Genomic DNA, 26,952 nt, shown 5'->3' with positions numbered 1-26,952 from the left:
CACTGAAAGAAGGAAAAAGCTTTTCCCCTCTGTTTTCCTGTCCTTTCCATCAACCAGTCCTTAAATCCACTTTAAAATCCCTTGCCAGTAGGTACAGTTGGAACCTATATGTGTCACAGCGTTTTCTGTGCCGTTTTGATCAATCCATTTAGGATGTTCATTGTGATACTTTTTTTTTTTTTTTTTTTTGGTAGGCAGTTTCCAGTTCATATTTTCTTTTTTTAATCAGGCAGAGACATTACAATTAAAATACCGTAAAAGCGATTCTGGCAGTATTGCAATAAGCATGTTTTTTAATTAAAGGAAGAACATGGGATGTACAAATAGTACCAGCTAATGGGAAATTTCATCCAATGTATTTTTTAATTGAGATTTAAAAGGAAGAAAAGTCAGCCCAATTTTTCTCTGTCACTGTGTGATATTTTCCTACGTTGTTACGGTGAGCCTGCAATAATTAGTCTCAGAGCTTTAAAATCCCAGCTGTTTTCATGGAAAAACAGTGGAAGGCATAAGTTCTTTATTTGTTAGTACATTTTGCTGCAGGAACTCAGTGTTATCCAGCAGAGTGCATCTCACAGAGGTGGACACTCCTGGAGGAAGAGTTTTAAAGCCCTGAATCTGTAGCAATTTAATGGGTTTTTAAATTTTTTTTCAAATTTTCCTCCAACTGCAGGCCCTGGTTCATGTTTGGGTATAGAGTGCAGGTTTCTTTTGCCGCTGTGTTTCAGATGGTCTTACAGCATGTACACTGGACTCCCAGGCCTCTCACTTGCCAATTTAATTGATTTGCTGCAACTTTAGTAGTTCTTGAGACTCCTCTGGGGTGTTGCACAGTGAACAGACCTGTGGAAGCTAATCCTGGCCATGGAACTTGACACAGCTCTGACTGAGACCAGGCTGGAACCTGAGGCAGCACCATCTCCTTCCTCTAATCACTGTCATGGAAGGAGTCGCTCATAGAATCATAGAATGGTTTGAGTTGGAAAGGACCTAAAAATCATCCCTGCCACAGGCAGGGACACCTTCCACTATCCCAAGTTGCTCCAAGCCCTGTCCAACCTGGCCTTGGACACTTCCAGGGATGGGGCAGCCACAGCTTCTCTGGGCATCCTGTGCCAGGGCCTCACCACCCTCACAGCCAAGAACTTTTTCCAAATGTGCATTTAATGCTTGTCTGTCACTTGGGGACTTGAAATAACAGCCCAAAGACCTCTTTTTTTCATCACACCTCTAGGTGTGGCATTTACCTGATGTCTCCACCAGGCTCACTAGAAGCTCCTTCATTAGATCCCAGATGATGCCATACCTGTCCAAAGCCATATTTGAGTGTCCACATCTCTTCCCCACCAAGTCAGCTTTCCTTTTGCAAATCCATCAAAGGTGTTGCTAAGCGTCTCAGATGTACCTAAGAGCCAAAAAATAGAAGGACTTCTTTGAAGGAGATACACCTGTGGCAGCATCTTCTGGGCTGCCAATCTGATTTGCCTTTGCCTGTCCCCTGAGTTCTTAGGGAAGAGCCTGATCAGCTCACTGGGAGCACATGCCATCTGAACAGATGGCTGAGAGCACAGCAAGCCAAAAAACAAAGGCTTGTCAGGCTTGGGAGATGAATTCTGTCTGAGACTACTGAAGCAGCTGCTGGTTGCTCTCCCAGGGACAGATTCAGGCCTCCATCCAACAAAATGCTGGAATACAAGCTGAGCTTCTTAGTGTGTTACTTATGTCCTGGTGGAAATCCATGGGCATTTGAATTCACAGATAGTCTGAGGTCTGTCCCTGTGTGCTATGGACTTGGAGGGACATTCTCAGGAAGGTGGAGAATGAATTTTGGGCTCTTGGTTCAAGCAGCCTTTGGGATGGAGCCAATATAACAAAACTTCTCCTTTGCATCTTGCTCAGCCATGGTCCAGCGTACAAACTACTTTTATGGCTCACTGGAATCTCATGTTAGCAAGTCAACTGGTCACAGGCGACAGAGCCGTGACATAATTGTCTTTTTAAAAATCTTATAAGCTCTGTATTCCTCATCCTGTACACAGGAGGATCTTAGTTGCTTTGGGATTTTTTTTTTTTTTTCCTGCTCAGACACCCTACCAGGCCCACCCTTGGAGCTGGAGAATGAGCAATAAGTGGGCTGTCCCACTGCAGCCTTGTTGTACAGGATCAAGCAGAGCTATTCCAGCCCCAGCAGTTGCCTCCTGCTGTTTGCCACTCGGGGATGCTTGCCAGGAACTGAACTTCTGATCTTGAGCCCGTCTCACTGGGAATTCTGTGGCTTTGTCATGTGAAACACCAAGTGAGAGGAGCTGGTAAGAGCAAGCTGAAGGCTGTAGGAATATGAGACAAGCAGAGCAGATCTTCCCTGCACTTCGATATCAGAGAGTAGTCCAGTTGAGGAGATGAGCTTTCAATCTGCAAATCCCCTTCCATGCAGAGGAAGTTTGCTGCTAATTGAAGGTTATGGCGCAGTAGTGGAAAATAAGACAGTTTTTTGATGCTTTTGTTTCATTTGATTATTTAAAAAAATATTCTTTTGACTATCCAGCACCTTTCTTGTAGTTTGTTTGCGTTGATACTGCATTCAGCTTTACATAAAGTAAAGGACTGAATATCTGAAGCAGAACTAAATCTAAATCTGTAACTTTTATCTTGACTCCCTAATGAACTGTTCATTAGGAAAAATGTCTTATATCAGCAGGGAATGCAAGGTGTGGCTTCAAAAGGTGATAATAGAAAAGCTCTCCATGTGAAAGGTGCCCTTTGGAATGGGGACTGCTTCTCTTGGAGTTCAGGAGATCTCTAGGGCATTTTAAATCACAATCTGGATGAGAAATATCAGCATCACTTTTATGCATTGCGAGAACATCTATGTTAGAAGGACTCTTTTTTTTTTTTTTAAAAATGAGGTTTTTGAGAAAGGATATAAACTACTGTGTCTGAAAGTGTGAATCTTCATGACAGAGGCATGGAGAAACTTCCCACAACAGTCCTCCCCATTCTCTACTCCATCATTATTTGATCAAATTTTTTTAGAGGTGCAGGATGCAGCCTCTTTCCATAGTTGTATTGTGGATACCTGGGCTGTGGCATTACATGAGCCAGTCTGGACACCTGAAAAAGTGTTCATAAATTACCTTTCAAAATCTGTTCCTTTTGGTCATGCCCTCCACCATTTTCCAAGGACTTCAGAAGACAAATCTCTTTTCACAGAACCAGTTTTACCAGTGGCATGATGGTGCTGTAGATACCCACACAGCAGATAAAGCTCTCACCTTATCATGAGGTTTGTTTTCTTTAATATTCATTTTTTTTTGTAATTATTTGGTCTGGCTGCTTCTCCCCTCCTGTGGGACAGATGGAGTTGCCTTGTTGTTTTTTTCTCCTTTTCCTCCTTTTTTTTTTTTATTTTTCCCCTTTGCCAAAGACAGATAAAGAACGATTTCTTTTCTGTGTGTGCAGAGGTGGAGGCTAATTGCTGGGTTAATTGAGAAGAATGGTGCTTCTGATGTTCTCACAAAGTATCAAATAGCCTCAACATATTTCTCCCCTCTGTCCCTCACTCCACCTAAAGAGACCCATTGAATTTGCACATTACTGTACAGAAGTGATTATGGGTTTAATTGTATTTATTTTGCTTGGTGGGGAGGCCATCATAACAGTGCTTGATTGATTTTTGTAAAATCACCCTCAAGGTCATGTGTAGGACTTTGCTTTCCTGTGCAGCCATAACAAACAATTTGAGGGTCACAGCCAAAGGCTCAGTTGAGCAATATTCTTGCTTTCTGCTTTCAGAGAAGAGGTCAAGTGCAATAAAAGAAGGAAGCATAACTTTTATTTTCTTTTTTAAAAAAGGGGAAGACAACCTTGTAAAGCAGCAGCTGTATATTTATTCTGACCCAACAGAAACCACAGAGATACAGAGAGGGTTAGAGGGAGAATATGCAATTTTCAGACAGAAGTATTTGTAAGTTTGGCCAGAGTTTGTTTTACACATAGACTTGATAAATGGTTAAATGAATCCCACTTTTTCTTGACTGTGATGCTGATCTTCTTTTATCCTCAATGGCTGAACTTTTTTTCACTTTATTTTCTCCCAAAAAAAGAGTGCCTATTGAATTTGTTCTGAGAGGGCTTCAGAAACTTTTCAAACATCCAGGGACAGCAGCATTATGGTGTGACCACGAGTGTAGCTGATCTATCCATCTCCTATGCTTATGCTGGGTCTGACTGCTGCTTCTAAGGGAAAGCAAAAGAGTCACACAGAGCAAAACATGCAATCATAGAATGGTTTGGGTTTAAAGAGACCTTAAAGACCATCTCATTCCACCTCCTGCCATGGGCAGAGACACCTTCCATTAGACCAGGGTGAGCTGCTGACTTTCCAAAGCCACCTTGTGCAGAAAAGAGCCCAGGAGACAGTGCAGAAGTGATATCAACAGCCATCCCAAAAGCATTTACTGTTGCTGGTCAAACTGCTGCTGTTTTTGCAGCAAGAGGGACTCCAGGTAAATGCAAGCTGTGTTCTTCTCACTCCTTCCTAGCTTTCCAGACCAAAGCACAGCTCCCTTATGTGCTCTGCTGTGTCTCAGCACTGTTCATGAGGGGAGGATGATGAACATGCTCTACTGTTTTACCACAGACCCTCTGGAGACAGGGCAGGAGGAGACAACAAATCCCACACCCTCATGGGAAATATGCATGTTTCCTCATGACTACCTCGAGGTGCATTGGAATGGCTGCAAAAAGAAAAGGACACAGGAATCTTACATTCCTCTCTCCCTGCCATCCCATGGGAAAGGGTTTTTGGGAGGGAACTAATATTTCTAACCTGCCTCGTAGGCAGCTTGAAAATTTTGGATGGACAAAATGCGGCTGAAACTCGGGAAAACTCGTTTGAGACGTAGCTATGATTTCGCAATCAGAAGATAGGACAGCTTTGGCCACCAGCCTTCCTGCTGCAGTGGTACAGCATGGCAGCAATTAAAATACTCATTAAAAATTGTATGAAGAGAAGTGGAAACAGAAATGAACGTATTTCTGTGGGAGCAGAGCATAGGAAGTCAATAAAGACCTTAGGGAAGATGTCTTTTTTATGTTAGGAATGAAATAAATCGCAGTGATTTACAGTTCCATTTATAGATGGTGGTGATAAAATTATTAACACTGCAGCTATAGGGCAAAAATATTTAATAAATATTTCCATTCTCAGTGTGAGAACGAACAGGCTGGTAAATTATATCACAAGAGGAAGATGGACCAGCAGTCCATTATTACTAAATAATTTTAATAGGAGGAAGACGTTAAATATTCTTTCAAGAATACACAATCTTAAATCAACAGGTCCAGTCTCATTCAAGAGCTTTAAAACTGCTGGTAGAGACACTCTGTGGCCTCAGATATCAACTTAAGAGTCAATGGGAGATTACAGAGGCATGTAGAAGTTCTGATCTTGATTTGATTCTGATCTTGATCTGATTTACAGGCAGGTAAATGGGAAACACATTGCCTGTTTAGTTCAGTATTAACCAGTGAGTCAAAAGAGAAGACTGAATGAAGTTACATGTAGGAGATGGTTGAATCCATAAATTACTAACCATGGGATTGTACTGAATGACAGAAGAGAAATTTAATGGTAGAAAAGGCAGAAAACTTTTGTTAATTTTCTAAGAAAATTACAAGTATGTTTGATAGTTATTTCAGTCAAATGTGATAGTGTGGTGACTGAGGGTCACCTGCCAAGACATGGCAGATGGCACACACAAAAGGTACTAACTCAGGAAGTAAATTGTTAGGGGGAACCATTTTCATGACTATTTGGTTCCCACTGCACGTCGCTGATTATTGATGGATCGCTGATGATCTGAGAGGAAATGGGGATCACATTCCATGAATGTCATTTAAACCAAATGCAGATTTACAGGGCCGAGAAAAGAGTTGGGCAGGGAGCAATTCAGCATGAAACTCGTGGTTGCATAATAAGGGACCTTGTCAGGAAAAGCCGAGATCATAAAAAGGATCAGAAGTCAGTGTGGTCCAAGGATGCCAAGACTGAGGCCAGCTTGGACAGGGCTTGGAGCACACTGGTCAAGTAGAAGGTGTCCCTGCCCATGGCAGGGGGTTAGAACTGGGTGATCTTTCAGGTTCCTTCCAACCCAAAACATTCCATGATTCTATGATTCTATATCCACCTCATCTCCCAGTGTAATGAAGAAGCAAAAAGGCTGCAGTATTAATTTTTCCTGTGAAAAGCAAGAGGCAGAGCGTGAGAATAAGGAGTTTTGCCTCTATGGGCAGCATCAATAATAATAAAGGAACAGAAGAATTACAAGATTTGACTTTGCAAATTCAGGAGAGCTGGACTGTGTGAGAGGCTGCACAGCTCCATGAACAGGAGATGATTCCCTGCAAGGAGAGTCTTAAGCAATCTGAAGGAGGGCTGAGATTTGATTTTATCTGTGAGTACTTTCACAGACAATGCTGTTTCCTGCACCTCTCTGCAGTGGATACACTCTGAAAGCTCATCCTTGACAAGTTATGCCTGGAAATGAAGCATGAATTGTGAACACTGAGAGAAATTAACTGTTGAAAAAATGATCATGTCAAATGGTAGAGTGATGTTCCCAGGTCACTTGATTGATTGTCTGCCTTTCCAGGGGGTCCTCAGCAGTCAATCACAGACACCTTGACTTCCTCCAGTTTTTCAATAGCCTGATGTGCACAGGCCACCAGGAGATATGATCTAATGATGCCTTCAGTCTCCAAATAATACCATTTCAATTATTGTCCCAATTTCACCACACTGCATTTCTTATTAAGACCATTTCATTTTTTCTAGAAGCCCCAGATGTATCTCAGAATAACAAATATCTTGTTTTTCATGAAGCTGAAATTTGTGCTGTTTTATCACAATGTATGCAGAACAGTTTGTTAAAACACTATATAGAAGCTTAACAGAAATAAATTTATATATAGAAAAGTAAGTCTAGGGAAAGAGACAATTTACACACAGGGGAGTTGTTTTTTGTGAGAGGAAACCCATGTTTCCCTGTGATTATAAGCAAGAAAACTAAGCATGTTCTATAAAAGTGCATATGGAAAGCACTGAAATTTGGAAATAAAATATTTAATGGGTAGTCCTTATACAAATACTGGCTTTGTTATAAACCTAGGAAATGAGGACTAAGTTATAAGACTTTGTTATAAGATTAAGAAATCAGTGAAGCGATGAAAGCCCCTCCATGCAAAAATAAACCAGGGATCAGGATGGGAAGAATGTGTTCAGCAGGAGTGGATGGAACTGAGTGGGAAAGGCATGTGAGTGCTGTGCATCTCCATTATCATTGAGAGCAGCAGGACCTGGCCAGAGGGGAGTGATAATCAAGGTAGATTTAATCTGATTTTTATATTAAAATTTCTTCCCTTCTTCTTTTTGTTTCAATACTGAAATTAAACTAGGGTTTTGATCCCCCTTATCTTTATTCTGAGGATTGGTATTATCTTTATAGAATTATGCAATCACTGAACAATTTGGATCGGAAGGGACATTAAAGATCATCTTGTTCCATGGACAGGGACATTTTCCACTAGATCAGGTTGGTTCAGCCTGGTCTTGGACACTTTCAGGGATGGGGAAGCCACAGCTTCTCTGGGCAGCTTGTGCCAGGGCCTCACCACCCTCACAGGGAAGAACCTGTGGGGAAGGAAAGCAAACTTTGGGGTAGACATGGATGTTCTCACCACTGAGAACTGCTAACACCAGTAGCAAGCTGGTCATAGTATGAGAAGGCAGAGTTATCAGCTACTTCATACAAAGGGAGGATGATAGAAACCCTTTGAAAAGAGGTCTGAGGTTTCCAGGCTTTGGGATTTTCCCTGCTAGCTCCTGGGAAACACAGCTTGACCTAGGAAGACCTATCCCATGTGCAGTGTGATAAGATGTCTGAGAGTCCCTTCTGTCCAAATGCATTGTAAAGATAGAGACACTGTCATTTTTAGGAGAGGAAATATGAAAGGAGATAATGGGATAAACCATCCTGAGGTGACAGACTGGAATTGCCAGCTCACACATGGAAAGAACAAGGGAGGCATTTGACAGAACAGAAAAGCTTGAGTCAAAACAGAGTTAGAAATGGCTTTTAATGCACTCTGTACTTAGACCACAGAATTCATTGCTTCAAGAAGTCATTGAGACTAAATATCAGAAAGACTTGAAGGATCAGTTCTATATTACTGACAAATCTTATCCAGTTATACTAATAGATGGTAAAAGGGAAATGTTGGCAAGGGGATGAAACCTTATGCTTTGAGGCAAAGCTAACCTCTAATTAGGGATTGAAATGGGGTTTTTATGGGATGGGGAGATCAACTCACATCCAGCTAAGAGGGAGACATTTCTTATGCTGTATTTGGAAGCATCTGGTTTTGAACAGCAGCTGGAAGAGTTTGCAGGATTAAATCAGCCACTGATCTAAACAAGTTGCCAGTTCTTATGTTCCAAAGCCATTTTCCCCTCCCCTCTCTCTGTCAAATGTAGTCTGTAATCTAAAAAGTAACTTAATACAAATTAAGCAGGAATATCCCTTTTCAGCATTTAGTTAGTCAATTAAATTGGGATTTTCCAAGCACAGCTCCCTAGCACTGGAATTGGAGAGATTTTTATGTCTGCCCAGGCTGGCTGGCCTTGCTCAAGTCTGGAAAGACAGACTGTTGTAGAATCAAAAAATGGACCGAACTAATCAGTCCATTACAGGTCTGTAAAGATCTGATAAATCCATAAAGAGAAGTACAGGGAAAGTTGGAAATTTGGCAGGACACAATAGTATTTTAGCCCTAATCTTGTAATTTTGTTGCAAATGAATTTATTTACCCCACCTCTTACAGCTCCTTTGGCTGTGAGATAATGACTGGCTATTCCTCCTGTGGTTGTATTTTGTTCTTCTCTTGCCTTCAGGTGGCAAACTCTTGTTTATTGGGCCTGGACCTGTGGAACTACATGCTCATTACATCCTGGTGTCTGATGGAGGAGAGCTCCAGGTGGGATCCCCTGAGGTCCCTTTCCCTCACGAAGCACAAATCCATCTCTATGGGAGCATCCATTCTCCACCAGTATTTCCATATGGAGTCAAGTTCCTGGCAGTGAGGAATGGGACACTTTCCATTCATGGTGAGTGCATTTTTTTTCTCATCAAAAGCAAAGCACAAACGAACAAGAGAAAAGAAAAAAAAGGATAAAAAAAAAAGGGGGAAAAAAGAAAAAAGTTTTTGGAGGAAAAATTAAATGACAAAACAACTTGAGTCACAAACTTAATTTCTAATTAAATATTTGCTGATATGTGGTTTTTAGACCAGAACTTTATATCTTTGTATTTGCCATGAGACACCTATTTCTGAAGTATTTATGCATGAAAGCTCAGTTCTGTGTGTCCATACAAATTCCCATACTGGGAGCTGAGTCATTTTGAAAATCCGGTCCCCAAGAAGAAGAGGATGGTACCAAGCAGTCACTTAGATACCTAGAAGATTTTTGATTTGTGTATGTCTCTCCACAAATTAATGTCTTCATCCCTTGGAAACTGATCCTGGAATCTCTGTTGTGAACTGTCTGCAATTGCTGTGCTGCTAGAATGGCATATCCCTCTCCCCTCCTCCCTCTCCATAACAAGTTTCCTTCCCAGAGAAGGTATGACTCTTGGGGTTTCCAAGAGAGTGTGATCTGCCAGGTAGATCCCATGGTGAGGACAATGCCAAACATGCCACAGTAGCCTGGGACAGCTGGAGTTGAGAAGATACTTCTCAAACATCAGCAAAGGGCCCCTGGCAGTGTGTTTTCCCATCCTCCATCTCTCTATGCTGTGCTGGCATCCCAAAGCCTGTCTCTAGAATTAGGAGCACAGCTGGAATATCTCTGTTTTCCTGGTGGTCCATATGGCCTCATTTGCTCAGCACAGACTGTGGTCAGAAATGACAAGTCCAGGCCAGGCCTACAAAGAAAACTGTGGCAATGCCAAGAATTTCAGTCCCAGGTGACAAGTCCTTTGCTCTGGACCAAGTCCAACCACTGGACCTTAGAATCATAGAATGGCTTGGGTTGGAAGGAACCTTACAGCTCATTTCATTCCAATCCCTTGCTGTGGGCAGGGACATTTTCCACTATCCCAGGTTGCTCCAAGCCCCATCCAACCTGGCCTTGGACACTTCCAGGGATGGGGCAGCCACAGCTTCTCTGGGCAACCTGTGCTGGGACCTTACCAAGGTACAACCAAGAATTTCTTCTAACCCTGCCCTCTGTCAGTTTGAAGCCATTTCCCCTTGTCCTGTCCCTCCAGGCCCTTGTCCCAAATTCCTCTCCAGTTCTCCTGGAGCCCCTTTAGGCATTGGAAGGGGCTCTCAGGTCTTCCTGGAGACTTCTCCAGTTGAACACCCCCAGCTCTCCCAGCCTGGCTCCAGAACAGAGGAGCTCCAGCCAGAGCATTCCCATGGCCTCCTCTGGACTCACTCCAACAGCTCCACATCCTTCCTGTATTGTGCCATAGAATTATTTAGATACAGAGCTTTTTTTTTTTTTTTTTTTTTGGAAGGCTATGAAATACAGGTATAAAAATGTCCATTGCTTGTCTCAGCAGGTTGGGTATGGAATTCAGGTCCAAACTCAGCATGAATCAGAACATTAGTGCTGTACATTCATGCCAAGCTCTTAACTACTGGGCTGGTTTTAAAATCATGTGTCACAGGGGAGAGGAAGAAAACCCAAAACACAGTGAATGTCTCATCTCCCTTCCTCATGTTCTTGTGTGTCAAACTTTGTGTTGGTAGGCATTTGTACCCTCCAGCAGGGCTTGAACTTATACCCTCTGTCCTGCAGGCAGAGATGTTGCTGTCTGAGCATCACTGACAGGTATGGCTCTGGGTCAGAAATGATGTCAGACACCAAGGGGGACAGTTTGAGCACAGACAGGGAGGGAGCTGTGCCACTGTGCCATGATCCTGTCAGCTCGCAGGAGCCCGGCAATGTCAGGAGAGCTCGGGTGTTGCAGGGGGGTCAGTGAACAGATTCTTTTGTGAAGCAGGAGAGATGAGCAGAGGGTGGGGAAGGTGCTCCTGACAGGGGCAAGGGAGCTGGGCTGGCAGGTGCTCTTGACCACTTCATTTAGACATGGCAAGGCTAAATCACTTAGGGATTTAATAATTCCAGTAAAATGGCTTTGCAGAGGGTTTCTATCCCATTTCCTGGAGGATATCCCTGAGAAGGGCTATTAGACCATCCAGGCTGAATTGACTGTCCGTCACCAGCCATTGAGTTTCATGCAGTTATCCCAGCCCTGAGTTCAGTGACTCCTGTTAGATTAAAGCATGCCTTCCAGAAAGGCTTGGTCTTTGAGGACATCAAGGGAAACAGAAGCCAGCTTTTTTCGTGGAGACTTGTTCCAGGGGATTAATTTGGTTAATCATCCATATTTTTTTTTCTTTTTAAAGAAAAGTATTGAAGTGTCTGATTTGAATTTGCCTGATAACAGCTTTTGCTACTTCACTTTCTATGTCTTCTGCTACTTTAAAATATTCTTCTATTCTTGTTTTGACCCCTGTAAGTCAGGATTTTGTCCTTAAATTGTCATCACTTTATATCACGAGCCTTCACTACTTCATGCTGTTTTGTTTTCTGGCAATGTAGGAAAATCCAGTAGCAACTCCTTGCAGCTGTGCCTCCTGTGCTATTTCTCCTTTCCTTTCTGAGCCTGTATCATCACAGACTTGTTGACTCCATCACTGACAAAATCAAAGACAGAAAGTCAAAGACAGACGAAAAACAGAACCACATTTTGCAGTCTTACCTTGGCAACGTGATGGAGGGATGTAAACCCAAATGTCCACATCAGTACCTTTGGGTCTTTTCTAACTGGTATTTCATGTTTCACTCAGTGCCGTAATTCCCAAAGATTCTTCATTCCCTAGGAACCAGAAAGGTGAGGTCTGCAACCCAAGTATTACCTGGATGGAGGTAGGTGGAGCCAAAGGTGGCTTGACTCATTAGTGGAAACATCTCTTTGTTTCAATTTCTTATCAATTACTGCATTATTGAATGGTTTGGGTTGGAAGGGATCCTAAAGCCTATCTAGTCTACCACCTCTGCCATGGGCAGGGACATTTTCCACTAAACCAGGTTGCTTCAAGCCTTGTCCAGCCTGGTCATGAACAATTCCAGGGATGGGGCAGCCACAGCTTCTCTGGGCAACCTGTGCCAGGGACTCACCACCCTTACAGAAAAGAAATTCTTCCCAGTATCCCGTCTAACCCTACCTTCTGGCAAGGGAAAGCCATTCACTCTTGTCCTGTCCCTCCATCCCTTGTCCAAAGTCCCTCTCTAGCTCTCTTGGAACTTCTTTGGGCACTGGAAAGGGTCCCTAAGTTCTCCCCAGAGCCTTCTTTTCTTCAGGCTGGACACCCCCAACTCTCACTCTATTATTATTCAACCCAATTCTTAGTCAAGAATTCTTATCAATTTCTTATTCAACAAATCCAGACTGGCTATGCAATCACTTTTAAGCTCTGCACCACACACAGTCCCAGTGCATGGCTGCAATTAAGGTTCATTCAAACCATGTAATCTGCAATTTAACATTGAAGCAGTAGAAGCCTGTTAGAAAACAAGACAAAAAGTAGTGTGATCTTTTGCTGGGCTCATATTGCTTACATGGAAAAAAAAATCTGCTGTTCTGTCTCCAATTTAGCACCAGTCTGGTCTGTGGTATAGAACAAATTGTTGAGCATGACAGCCCCTTTCATATATATATGAGAGGGCCTGACATGCTCAGCAATATACATTTGAGAAATACATTTATAAACACGAACATATATGTTATCTCAGATCAAAATCATTAAATAAGCAGGTTTCCAAATTCTCAGCTGTCTTGGTGAAGACAGGACCGAGCGAATTTTAATTCCTTTTCTCTCTTTCAGCCCGGGAAGGCTGGGGGATGCTCTGGTTGACTTCAGATTGTTTAGTAAGCGCTGTCAGCTCCTCGCTTTGATATGTTAATATGACTCAGGGTTTCCCACAATTCCCTCATGAGTGGCAGTCCTTTGCTCCGGTAGTTGTAGCAGACTGGGAAATTTCACTGTTGCCTTTGGCTTTAGCCAACTCCCCTGCCAGTCAGAGCGTGCCACCCATAAACTGCCTGTCAATCACACGTCAGGTTTAAAGGGGGTTTCAGTCAGCCAGGGCAACTCGACTTTTTGACAATGTAATTATGGCCCTCGCATCCGCGGTAGGGGCCTGAGCGGGGCTGAGAGAATTTTATTGATTGTTCAGAAGGGAAATTTATCACTGTCTCCAGCTCCATTCGTACTTTATTCCCTGTGAAACTCTCCTGACAAGCTGCAGGAGAGAAGTTTAGCATGGCGGCCTTGGCTGTTCTTGCATCTTTGTCCTTTGCGGGGAAACTGGACCAGAGGCACAGGGGGATGCTGAGCTGGGGGCAGGGACTGGGTGAAAAGGCAGAGGAAGTGGAGCTGATGCATCAACAGCTGAGGACAGACTACCCCGTCTTTGTGACAGCCCAGTTTTGTGGTCTGAACATTCCTAGGATCATAGGATCCTAGAATGGTTTGTGCTGGAAGGGACATCTTGTTCCAAACCCCTGCCATGGGCTGGGACACCTTCCACTAGAGCAGGCTGCTCCAAGCCTTATCCAGCCTGACCTTGGATACTTCCAGGGATGGGGCACCCAAAGAGTTTCTGGGCACTCTGTGCCAGAGCCTCACCACCCTCACAGTAAAGAGTTTCTTTCCAGTATCCCATCTAACCCTGCCCTCCTTCATCTTAAGATAATTTCCTCTTGTCCTGTCTTCATGCTGGTGTCTGAAGTCCCTCTCCAGCTCTCTTAGAGCCCCTTTAGGCACTGGAAGGGGCTTTAAGGTCTCCCTGGAGCCTTCTCTTTTCTGGGCTGAACAGCCCCAGCTCTCTCATCCTGTCTCCAAAGCAGAGGTATTACCACATATGGAAAAACTTTAAAGGCCTTTTCCATTCAGCTCCATTTTTAGCAGTCCTGTGTAGATGATCTCACTATTCCATTATGTCCCCTCAAAACAAACTGTGCCTGCTCCCAAAAGAAGACCAGCACTCTTGCTGTGTATTGATCTGAAACTTTGTCTGTGCCACCACTGTGATGATACAGGGCATGAGCTCTGAGCAGCCTGGTCTAGTGAAGGTGTCACTTCCCATGGCAGGGGGTTGGAAGTGGATGAGCTTTAAGGTCCCTTCCAACCCAAACCATCCTGGGGTTCAATGATTCTATGAGCCTGTTCCCTGCATTTTGGCTCATAACATGTATCTCTCCAACTAGATGGAAGATCCTACACTTCAGATTTAATAATACACTGCATTTGCTTTATCCAGATTGCGAAAGACGTGTGGTAAAAAAACCACAAAACAATGTCCAGAGAGTTTTGGTGTTATAACATACCTATTTATAATAGGGATATTTAAAAAAAGGGGGGGCAGTGGTCGCTTCAGTCCTCTAAATTCATGTCTAGTCCTGCTGCAAAGAATGTCCCTTCACTTGCAGTGGATGCTGGCTGGTGAAGACAACATAATAGAGGCAATTCTGCACCACTTCTATCCCAGATTTCTCTGCAACCAAAGCAATCTGATACTTTTTCAGGGTTAGCTCAGGAAAAAAAAAAAAAAGAAGTATTTTTTATCAGCTGAACCAATTATTAATTTTAATCGCTTTTAATCAATAATAAAACACAAAATATTTGTGAGCTGTGCACTGTGCTCTGCAGAGCCTGTGCATTCCTCCAGAGATCAAACATTTAATCAAATGCCTCTTGCTTTCCCTCCATTAAGCAGTGTTATGTATCTGTGCTGAGTTTGAGATTAAGAGATCATAGGCAACATGAGAGAATTTGTTCTGCTTTACTCACATATTAAAAAGAAAAGCTTCCCAGGGGAAAAAAATAATAATAAAAAAAAAATCTGTAGCATGGGAATTCAAGATAGGGTGCAGAGATCTGTTAGAGAAAAGCTATGCTTTTTTACTTTGTTGAAATGCTCTTCTATTCAATACATGTTATTTGCCACTATCTGAGCCCCCTGATTTGCCCATTCCTGTTACGCTGTGAGTTCAGATCCTTTTTGCCTTTCAGGAGTCACTTCCATGGGTTAGTTTTCCACAGATGCCCTTCTGTGTGGTGGTTGCAGGAGGCTTTTTGCCTTCTGTGGCAGCGTTTTTCCTTTCAAGACCTTGACTTTAACATGATGCATTAAAGCAGATGGCTCTGGAACAGAAGGCTGAGCTGCCTTGAATCCCCTCGTGTTCACCAGGGGTAAGAAACTGCACTTAGGCACTTCCCATGGAGTAACTAATGTACAATGACTTGTTCCTTCACATTCTTATTCACAAATATAAGATGACCATTAGATTTTAAAGACCTGGCAGATGGGGACAAAAAAAAAAAAAAAAAAAAAAAGAGAGAGCAGGGTACAGGGAAAGCTTCTGTGTCTTTCACAGTTTGCCCTTCTTTCTAACAGAAATGCATCTATCATCTTTGATTTAGGGTTAGATCAGTTGATTTGTATGTTGGTGCTGATCTTAATGGGGAAGATATGTAAAGGGGACTGAGAGGTGACAACTAATATATATAAAATAATAAAGATAAATAAAGATAAATAGGCTAATAAAGATAACAATATTATATCATACAATATAATAGATTACATTCCATATATTATACACTGGAATGGAGTGGAATAGAATAGAATAGAATAGAATAGAATAGAATAGAATAGAATAGAATAGAATAGAATAGAATAGAATAGAATAGAATAGAATAGAATAGATCGTTTAATATATTTACTTGTGATTCTTGACAGAGTTCAGGCCTGTGTGTCACTACAAATGTGGAGGTGTTTTATGGATTAGGTAGTTGCCTCTTTCAAACTTTTGAATACGACAACAAAATATCCCTTCCAATTCTGGCTGGAGGAAGAGAATAACCAGCAACAAAATCAGGGTTAATTTCCATCACAGAGAGGACAAAGACTGCAAAGTTTGAGCTGCCCAGGGGGGTGGTGGAGTCCCCATCCCTGGAGGTTTTCAAGGAGTGACTGGACTTGACACTCAGTGCTCTGGGCTGGGGGATAGGGTGGTGATCAGTCACGGGTTGGACTGGATGATCTTGAAGGTCTTTTCCAACCCAAATGACTCTTTGATTCTGTGAAGTTTGGCAAACTGAGAAGCCTGGCCCCAGCCCTCTGTTTTCACAGGCCTTCAGGCTGAGCCAGGCAGGGACCCTCCATTTGGCCTCACCTTCCCTTTTCCCAGTGTCGAATTCTCCTTCGCCACGTTCTGGGGATGCAGGAAACTGATCTTTGCTTGGAAACGGCCCTGCATTCCTGTTTCTGCAGGGAGATATTCCCTGCCTCATTCCACAGCAGCACAAGAGATGAACTGGCAATGACACAGAATGTTAACAGCTGTCTGCAGCTCCCTGCAGGATCCGCGCTCCGTGGCTGCCGCAGTTGGAGCTGTTTTTGTTCCTGGGGTCAGGTTAACGACATTTTCCTGCCTGGCATCTTTGGTTGTGAGTTTTTTCTAGGGTTTGGTTTATGCAGTGGCATTGCAGGAGCTGGGGAAATCTTTCCCCTTTCAGCACTGGTGTGATTCAACAAAGTGACTGGGTGATCTCTGATTAAAGGGAACGTTTGGAAATGTTCGTATTTATGGGACAGCACAAAGGGAAGGTACTTTGTCTGCAAGGTAAAGTGTCAGACAAGTGAAGCAATGAGAGTTTCCACAGGCCTGTTTAATCATACAGCTCTTCCCATACTCAGTAGGATCATAGAATCATGGAATGGTTTGTGTTGGAAGGGTCCTTAAAGCTCATCTCATTCCAACCCCCTGCCATGGGTAGGGACACCTTCCACTAGACCAGGTTGCTCAAGGGTCCCACACTTCCAGGAAAGGGACATGATACTCTCTGCTTTCTCCAAGGTGCTCTGAAAAAGACATTGAGGTGGAAATACTTCAGGTGAAAACTGCAGTTTCATGAATAGGAAACGTTCAGCAGGACTAGGTCACTTTCAAAGATATTTCTCAGTGGAGGAAATAAAAGTTATTCAATTTGTCCTCTCGCTCAGATGATGTGAGATTTATTTTTGCTCACTGGGAGAAAGAAAAGGTGTTTAATTCTATAATTTTGTTTTTACCTGAGCTTTAATAATATTATTTTTAAATGCTGTATCTGCTTCACACCAACATTTCTACACTAGTGAAATGCAGTGCTTTTACAGAACAAGAAATCAAATTCCCTAAATTTCCAAAGTGACATCAGACAAAAGAGGGAGATGTTCCCAAAAGGAGTTTCTTTTGTGGAATTTTTGTGTTATGAAGGATGTGGAAGGTTTTGGGCTGATTTGAATTCGGAGTGAAATCAAACCTGGCTAGTTGTAGGCTTAGATTCCATCCTCCAAATCTGCCTTATAATGGGAAACATCCTGTTTTACACAGGAAGTTGAAGATGTCAGAGAGAAACTGAAGCTGTGTCTACTGACACAGAGGGACCGAGCAGGTCCAAATTTCCTGTTTCAGCCTGCCCATTGCTTGTGCAAAACTTGTGCCTGATGCTGGCTTTGGTTCCCCACGATGAGATCATCAGGCAAGTGTGACCAGCAGGTTGAAGGAGGGAATTCTGCTCCTCTCCAGGTGAGAGCCTACCTGGAATGCTGTGTCCCCAACATCGGAAGGATGTGGACCTGTTGGAGGAAGTTCAGAGGAGGGCTAAAAGATGCTCTGAGGGCTGGAGCCCCTCTGCTCTGGAGCCAAGCTGGGAGAGTTGAGGGTGTTCAACTGGAGAAGAGAAGGCTTCAGGGAGACCTGAGAGCCCCTCCCAGTGCCTAAAGGGGCTCCAAGAGAGCTGGAGAGGGAGTTTGGACAAGGGCAGGTAGTGACAGCACATGGGAGATGGCCTCAAAATGACAGAGAGAAGGTTTAGATTAGATATAAAGAGGAAGGTTTTTATGATAAGTGTTTGCCAGATAAACTTTGGCTGCCCCACCCCTGTAAACTTCCAAAGTCAGGTTGGATGGGCTCTGAGCAACATGGTCTAGTTGAAGATGTCCCTCCTCATTGCAGAGGAGTTGGACTAGATGACCTTTAAAGGTTCTTTTTAACCCAAACCATTCTCTAACTCTGATTCTAAGCTACGATTTGAGCCCCCACTCAAATCCAAAGTACCAAGGGAGGTCCTGAGCACCCAGCACCACTGCTACTGTAGCTTTCCATCAAAGAGCTGATGAGTTCTTGTTTGTCCTAACGGTTAATGAGCAGTTATAAATTAGAAAGGACCTCCTGTTTTACCTCGGGGCAGGAATGAAGAGCTCTCTGCGCTGGCTGTGGCAGGAAGGAGCAGGAAATCTCTCTGCATCTCCCCAGGAGCTGCCCCCACACAGCAAGGTGTCCTGCAGGACTCTACAGGGGTAGAAAGACATCTCCCAGTTCCAGGCAGAGACATCCTTGTCTTTCTAAGATGTGTAGAAAGAAAAGCCCAAACTCATCTCATTTAAAACAAGCTAAATATGGGGACTATACCCAAGACTGGAATTAACAGAGAGAAGAAATAAGCTGGAAACTTTCCAGTCCAGAGCATTGAGGGCTCATGGTTCAAGAATATTTTTTAGCATGTATGAAAATGTAAGGAAGGAACTCTAATTCTTCTTTTCTGGATCCTTACACTTCCTGGCCAGTGGCTGAACTAATCACTGCAAGAGCTGAGGTAGCAATGACAATTTTTTAAAAACCTTTCATCAAATCCAACTTTCTGAAATGCTTTTTTCAAGTCCTTCATTAAGGATCCGGAACCTGAAGATCGATTTGACCATAGAGGGCTGGAGCAGCACAGCTGCTAAGGAGGTTTTCTGGAGAAGATTTTCTATTTTTTTTAACTTAGGGCATTTTATCCATTATTATTTTTGTGGTTTGTTTTATTAACTGAAGCAACAGCAGGAAAAAGTCTCTGTCCTAGACCTAAAAATATATTTTAAAAAAACCCACCTCTTTTCTGAAGCCATGGTTTCTAATGGCTGTTTTGCCATTTAACACTTTGGCATTTGAAAATTTTAGGAATTGCCTAGTTTGATTAGGAAGTGCAACTCGGATAGGAAGAAGGAAATAATAGGTGATTATGACAGTGGAGAGTAAGCTGGATTGCTCAGGTAGTCTGACACCTCAAACGCTTCAGTAAAGTGTGTTGTATTTTATTACCAAAGACAATCACAGAAGCACAGAATGGTTTGGGTTGGAAGATACCTTAAAGGTCTTGTAATTCAAACCCCCTCCCATAGTTGTGGTTGTTGTGGTTTGGTGTTTTTTTGTTTTTGCTTTTTGGTTTTTGTTTTGGTTTGGTTTTGTTTTTAATTATGGTTATAGTCTATTGATTTATATAATTACCTCCTCTTGCAGAATTCTTTATGGGGGGAGGATAAATGGCTTGTTTCTTTTCACTTTGTTCCTGAGAGCTGAAAGCTCTTATTCCCATTTATACTAAAGATTTACAATATAGATGTAACTGATTGACATCTGAAGTAGCTTGTACATTCCCAGTAAGTAAATCATGCGTCTGAGCCCTGCAATTCTCATAAATTCCTTTTGTGCTATAAAGGCATCTCATTACCTCATCTTTAAAGCACCAATAAACAGTCAAAAGGTATAAAAAAACTTTATAGTTTGTCAACACTACAAAAAAACTGTATGTTCACAACTGAGTTGATTAATTTGCAGTAAATAGCAGAAAAGACGAGATGCAGCAGCGTCCTGGGAGTCAGAGGAGAAGAGTTCAAGGTCCCATGACAAAAAGGGAAGGTTTTTTAAAACACTTAATTTTTGGGAGAAAGACCATGGCAGGCGTAGAGATGGAACCAGTCCTCCTAAGACCCACTTAAAGAGTCTTGTTTCTGCCAACATTTCCTGGCTCTCCAGCTCTTCCTGACTGGATGTGGCTCCCACTGGTTGCTGTCAGGCTCAGTTAGGCAGTTCCCAGGGTGTCTAAAGGTAGATAACAACTCCAAAAGGTTTTCAGGTCAGGGGCGTCCGTTTTCCACCTAAGCAAAATGTCATCTTGTCGTGTGAATTCTTAGGTCTGGGCCATTCCATAGATTTAAGGTGAAATTCATGTAACTAAATAGGCAGAAGTTCCTTTCAAAAGGAATTGTGCTGGCTGTGACTGTTGGAGACTGAAAACAGGATGGAATATAATGGATCATGTTCAGCTAAAAGTAGAGTTATTGTGTGGAAAGTTATTCAATGGAGGATGAGGCACCAGTAATAAGAGGTAACTGAGATATCAGCATTGACTATAGGACTTGTCTCATCATTAATTAGTTTTGCAGCTGCCTCTCCTTACCCTGTAGCAATTCTTTTAAAACCCTCTGTAGTGTTTCCAGCTGTAGCAGCTTCTGCTTTCAAAGCTGGGTGACCAGAGATACCCTGTCAAACACCCAGTTTGAATTCTCAGTACCCAGTGAGTCACCCAGTGTTCAACTGGAAGAGGAAATGGCATTCACAGCTTTTCTAATCAAAGGATTATGAATACGGACCTAATTTGTCCAAACCTACAGCAGTCAGTACAGTTCACACTTTGCTTAACTGATGACAGACTTTCCTGTAACCCTGGAGATAAGTCTGCCCTGACACACCTGGATGAGTTTGCTGAGGTTTGATGTGATTCTGAGACATTTCTGTAAAGGTTAAAGTCATGTCTCCTGTTGAACTAGAAACCATGAAATGGTTTGGGTTGGAAGGGACATTAAAGACCATCCCATCCCACCCTCTGCCATAGGCAGGGACACCTTCCACTCTCCCAGGTTATTCCAAGCCCCATCCAATCTGGCCTTGGACACTTCCAGAGATGGGGCAGCCACAGCTTCTCTGGGCAACCTGTGCCAAGGTCTCACTCCCCTCTGAATTAAGCATTTCTTCCTAATGTCTGATAGAAATCACTCCTCTTTTGGTTTGACACCATTTCCTTTTGTGTTATCACTATCAGTATCCTATCACTACTTAGGACTGGCCAAAACCAATTAGTGAAGTGAAATATCATCCTACATAGTTTTATAAAATACTTTCTATTGGGGGCCATAAGAAATTAAATTTATACTCCATTTTTCTTCTTCTGTGCTTGAAATTTAAAAATTAAAAAAAAAAAAAAAAGAGAGAGTGTGGAATTGTGTACATCAGAATTGCCTCATTCTTAATAATTTTACCTCGTCCATACGAGACTGCATCTTCGTGTCATGCTTCCAACAGGAAACATAAACCTGGGTCCTGGTACCAAGATGCTCCCAGTGTTACATTTCTGATTAATTAATTTGGAATTCATTTTCAAGCCTCTTGTATTTCTGCACTGATAGCACTGTTCTGCTCTGCTCTGTATTTAAGGGTGTTCTGTCAAGTAATTTAGTAAAGAGTTCAATTCTTGCTTTGTCTGCAACAACATTTGAGTCTAAAGGCTCTGTCCTATCCCTTTAACATGAAGTCCCTTCTGCTTTGGATCTCAAGATGTGTTTCTTTTTCCAATCCGTGCTAAGTTAATTATTAAAAATCAGTTCAATAATTAAGGAGTTATACAGATTCATCTATTTTTTAGCACTTTTGAGTGTTTCTGCTTGCAGTATTTTTTTGGGGAAAGAAATAATTTAAACATAGCACAGCTGTTGGTCTGTTAAACCTTTTCTTGTCAAACAGGTAATTTGTTTACCTGTTGCACAGCCCAATGGCAGACATTGAAGGTTATTTCATGGGCTTTGCGTGTTTTATCTGAATTGGAGTTTGTTTGCAAGGGGAAAGAAGAAAAAGAGCTCTGTGCCTCCAAAGGGTGGCCAAGGAACAAGGGTTTTGTTCCACGGAACCACCTTTAGCTGTTCATGGTCTTTATAGAGAGTCTGTTGGTTCTCTGAGGGAAAGAAACTGGAGAAGATATCTGAGAAAGGAATCATAGAGTCACAGAATGGGTAAGGTTGGAAGAAACCACAGTGGGTCATCTTGTCCCACCTCCAGCAGGATAATCCCAGAGCACTTGGCACAGGATTGTGTCCAGGCGGTTCTGGAATATTTCCAGTTTCTGCTCATGGCCTCTTGTCCCATTGTTAGGCACCCCCAAGCAGAGCCTGGTCCATCCTCTGACCCTTCCCTGCAGACACTCATGGACATTGAAGGTTGTCTCCCAGCTATTCCAAGCACCCAGAATGTTATCCAAGGGATCTGTGTGGGTCTGGCAGATGGGACACAGGACTTACATGATAGCAGTCTGTCTAGAACAGCAGCTAGAGACCAAACATCCATCCAAAATCACGTTTAAGCACCTGAAACCAACTCACATTCCCCAAACAAAGTGAGAACAACTGGGTGTATGATGTGGTCCCACCAAAACAACAGTGCTGGAATGTGTTATAGTTAAGGCAAAGAAGGCTCAGTTATGGTCCCTCCTTGGCACCAGGAAAGTATTATTGACCTGTGTGTCACTTGTGCTGCTTAGAGTAGAGGAGAACCTGACCTGCAGGTGTTGCTTTATGATGTGGGAATATAAATGGGAAGCAAGGAAATGTGTAGATATAGGGCTTAGGGACAGTGCTGGGTTAATGGTTGGACTTGATGGTCTTAGAGGTCTTTTCCAAACTTAATATTTTTATGAGTCTATGATTTTATGGAACTGGAATCTGCTAAATTTGTTTGCTCCTTTTTCCCTAATGAAAATACACTAAATGTTTTGGAAATTTGAAGTAGATTTTGAACACACAGAGAAACATCCCACCCCACCTAAATCACCAGGGAAAAGGTAAAACAAACTTTGGAATGGGAAACAGGGAGGTGAGCATAGCAAGAAGTGAAAAAAAGAAAAAGGGAAAAAAAGAAACGGGGGAATGTTTGGATGCCTGGAATATTCTTCATTTAAAAGAAAAAAAAAATTGAGACGATTTTACTTAAAAATTTTTGCATCAGAGCTTGAAAGCAGGGAAAAAAGCCTGAAACATGACTTTTCCATTAGAGCATGTTTTGAATGCAGATGGGTTTCACACCTCTCAGTGACAAGAGTTGTTGCCCAGCAGTGTTGCTGTAGTATGTGTGTGACAGATGTACTCCACGGGAGTCAGTTGTGGGCCTGGACACAGATGCACGTGAAAACACATTAACACAGGCACACAAATCAGGACTATAAACAAAATGTCCAGAGCTGTGCACTGCTCAACATGCAGAGGCTGCTGCCAGTCTCTTGCTTTTGTGCCAGTCCTAAAAAATCATGAGAACCACTCAGTGGAAAAAAGGTAAATGAATAAAAACTATGAGACTACTGCTAGTAAAAGAGTGCACATGGGTTGATGTTCATTCAGGTTTTTTTTTTTTTGAGCTGGATGAAGCTGTGTTGAGGGTGAGGTTTTGGTATCTGAGCCCATGAGCGGTGCAAGGTGAGTTTTGGCTTTGTCTGCATGAGAAAACTGTGTGGTCCAATAGAAGCTGAACTGTAAAGCAAATGATGTGGGTGCTGAGGATGCCGGGTCCACCCTGTACCTGTTTTAGGGCTACTACAGAGTCTTTCTAGTTTGGTTCCATCCGTGTAAAGTGTATTTTATATCCCACTGCATTACAGCTTCTGCATTAGTTTCACAGAATCACAGGATGGGTCAGGTTGGAAGGGACCACAGTGGGTCACCTGGTCCCACCTCCCTGCTCAAGCAGGGCCATCCCAGAGCACATGGCACAGGATTGTTTCCAGATGATTCTGGAACATTTCCAGTGAGGGAGACCCCACAACAGCTCTGGGCAATCTGTTCCAGTGCTCAGTCACTGCACAGGAAAAAAGTTCTTCCTCATGTTCAGGTGGAACTTCCTGGACAGCAGTTCCTGCCTATGGCCTCTTGTCCCATTGCTGGGCATCCCCGAGCAGAGCCTGGTCCATCCTCTGCCCCCTCCCTGCAAACCCTGACAGATATAAATGAGTCCCCTCTCAGTGTCCCTTCTTGAGGCTGAACAGCCCCAGCTCCTTCAACCTTTCCTCATCACAGAGATGCTCCAGTCCCTTCATCATCTTTGTTTCCTTCTGCTGGACCCGTTCCAGGAGCTCCCTGTCTCTCTTGTCCGGAGGAGCCCAGAACTGGACACAGCACTGCAGGGCTGAGCAGAGGGTGATTTGTTTGATGCTTTCCAAAACAGTTCATGGCATGAAATGAAACACCTTGAGTGAACGATGTCTGGAAGATTTTCTTTGAGAAATTTCAAGTATGATTTAAGAAAAAATGCAATAAGTCAGAAGTATCTCAGGTAGGTTTAGATGGCCGTTGTTGACACACAGGTCAGGTGCTCCAATATACTTCAAGATGACAGAGTATAAAGACTTGATTCTTCCTTCTCTGATTCTGCAGTGAGTTTATTGACTTGAAGGCACTACTTCTTACTCCTGACTTCATTAAGGAAAGAACTGGGACAATAAAATATAAGCAATGAGGGCACTAGAGTATAAGGAACAAGAAAGTGAAACAAGATACGGAGAGAGAGAAGTTTGCTTAGAATAATTTGAAAGTGATTTATTAGATGCAACCTCTACCCTCAGTGATTTCTGGTGTTATTACTTTTCTATAGTACAACCAGGGAGGACAGTAACTTGCTGTGGGCTAAAGGTAAATTATGATCTATTGCAAGGGAGGGAAGGAAAAGTGTACTAAAGGTGGGTGTGTGAGGCACATACTCTCCCCTGATGGTGTTCAGGGTGATCTCAATGGACCAGTCTGTTCCAGAGCCTGCTAGGGAAAAGGAAATGTCAAACTTCATGAAGTGAAGAAGAGAAGGTTAAAGTGCAAGATTTTTCATTGCTGGGGCTTGTTGTACACAGATTGCATAGAATCATTGAATTTTTGGATGGTTTTGGTTGTAAGAAACCTTAAAGCTCATCTCATTCCATGTCCCTGCCATGGACAGGGACACCTCCCACTATCCCAAATTGCTCCAAGCCCCGTCCAACCTGGCCTTGGACACTTCCAGGGACACTTCCAGGGATGGGGCAGCCATCTCTGCGTAACCTGTGCCAGGGCCTCACCATTCTCACAGCCAAGAATTCCTTCCAAATTTCCCATCTAACCCAGCCCTTTGGGACTGGGAAGCCATTCTCCCTTGTCCTGTCCCTCCATTCCTTCTCCAGTGTCCCTCTCCAGCTCTCTTGGAGCCCATTTAGGCACTGGAAGGGGCTCTCAGTTCTCCCTGGATCCTTCTCTTCTCCAGGATGAACACCCAGCTCTCTCAGCCTGGCTCCTCATAAGACTTGCTCTGTAGACTCTTCACCAGCTCCGCTGTCTTTCTTTGGACAGAAGAATATGTTTTTGTAGATGCCAGTTATTTGCAGGTCTGGATTCCCTGTATGTAACTTTGAACTGGAGAACTGAGAACTCAAAATGATATTTACACCCAGAGAAGGATGATGATCCCTGCAGAGTAGGCTATTCTCAGTCGGTTATAAAGGGTGATTAAGAATAGAGGGTTTCTCGAAGGGGTAAGTTAGTTTGGGGGAATAAAATTGAACCTTATCTCTCACTGATCGTTGAAGAAACTTCTCATCAGCATGTTTTTTCAGCTTTTTTGTGACGAGTAAAGACAAAAGATATAAACTGAAGGTGGTGTTTGGAATTTACTGCCTTTCTGATCCAAGCAGATGTGCAAAAATCCCCTTTTTTTGTAGCATTAATCCCCTTTCTCCTACACAGCATCAGAAGGAAATGAATGATGGTGAGATGACCTAAGAGAGGAAGTGTTTTCTAATCATAGAAACATCATAGAATCACAGAATGGTTTGGTTTGGAAGGCACTTTAAAAATAATCTCATTACAACCCCTTGTCATGGTCAGGGACACCTTCCACTAGACCAGGTTGCTTAGAGCCCCAACCAGCCTGGCCTTGAACCAGAAACATGTTGCTCCTGTTTAGTTTTGTTTCTTTAGAGTTGACTGACTTGCTTTTTAAAATTCTTTTTAAAATTTTTTTTCTTATTCTTTTCAGGCTGGATGCCCAAAGTAGTTTTCACACGCTTGAAATCATCAGCTCATGCTAATGACACACGATTAATGCTCCAGGAACCTGTTGACTGGGAACCTGGTGATGAAATCGTGGTGGGAAGGACAGGCCTTGGAGATGCCCAGCAGCAGGAAGAAGTGGCTGTTATCAAGTCTGTGAACAACACAGAGCTTCACCTTAGATCACCACTCAGGTATCCTGTCAAGAGCCAAGGGGATTTTTAGAGCAGAGAGCTAAACAAGGAGAAAATTCGTTCAAAGTCAGGATTTGCCATTTCCTGTGGGACATAATAACTATATAAATCCCTTTAACAAAGGTGGTGAGAGATATTTCAGTTCCTCACTCCCCCTCAAGCCAGTGGACATTCAATGCTGACTGGTTTTGGCTGTATTTAAGTTCTGTATCATTCCCATGAATGCAGAAAACCTTTGAAGCAGAAAACGCTCATGGCCAGTAAAGTCCAGTGGCCTCAGTATAGGGATGACAAAGAAATTTCCTGCATAGTTCATTTCTTGAGAAAGTGCATCTTTTTCACAAAAAATGTGTCGGACTTCTGTAAAAAATAATAAATCCCCTCTTTTTGACTGACTTACTTAAGGAATACACTTAAATTGAGTAGTTTTATTTGGAAATAGTGCTTCCATATTTCCAGTGAGTGGTGATTTCACTGCCTTATGCTCTCTTCATTTTCTGTGCAGTGGACAAACTGTACTTCTCATCATCTCCAGTGTTGAAACATGGTATCTGTTTAGAAGTCAACACAACTCCAATGCCCAGGAAGATTTATGGTATCATTTTCAGAATTAATTGGGGATAGAGGAAGAAAGTACTGATGGTTTTCATCCAAATGTATTATGGGAAGGGAATTCAAAGGCTGAAGTATTTTGTTGTAAATATCATAGAA

General features: G+C 42.7%; 1 protein-coding gene across 1 annotated transcript in view; it reads left to right on the top strand.

Annotated features, from left to right (window-relative positions):
• Window positions 1-26,952, top strand: part of PKHD1 (PKHD1, fibrocystin/polyductin) — a gene marked incomplete at its 5' end in the record, with an annotated part of 169,925 nt that overhangs the window by 4,760 nt on the left and 138,213 nt on the right. The window contains 2 exons of the mRNA XM_027901487.1: window positions 8,951-9,163; window positions 26,034-26,241. Coding sequence (XP_027757288.1) covers window positions 8,951-9,163; window positions 26,034-26,241 — 421 coding nt within the window. The remainder of the gene's footprint in view (window positions 1-8,950; window positions 9,164-26,033; window positions 26,242-26,952) is intronic.

The sequence above is a fragment of the Empidonax traillii genome, unplaced genomic scaffold, assembly GCF_003031625.1.
Source record: "Empidonax traillii isolate 1590-97213 ecotype Southwest subspecies unplaced genomic scaffold, ASM303162v1 scaffold788:size291989, whole genome shotgun sequence".
Lineage (NCBI taxonomy): Eukaryota > Metazoa > Chordata > Aves > Passeriformes > Tyrannidae > Empidonax > Empidonax traillii.
The sequence above is the reverse complement of the archived record's forward strand: the minus strand, read 5'-3'. Positions and strand labels throughout refer to the sequence as shown.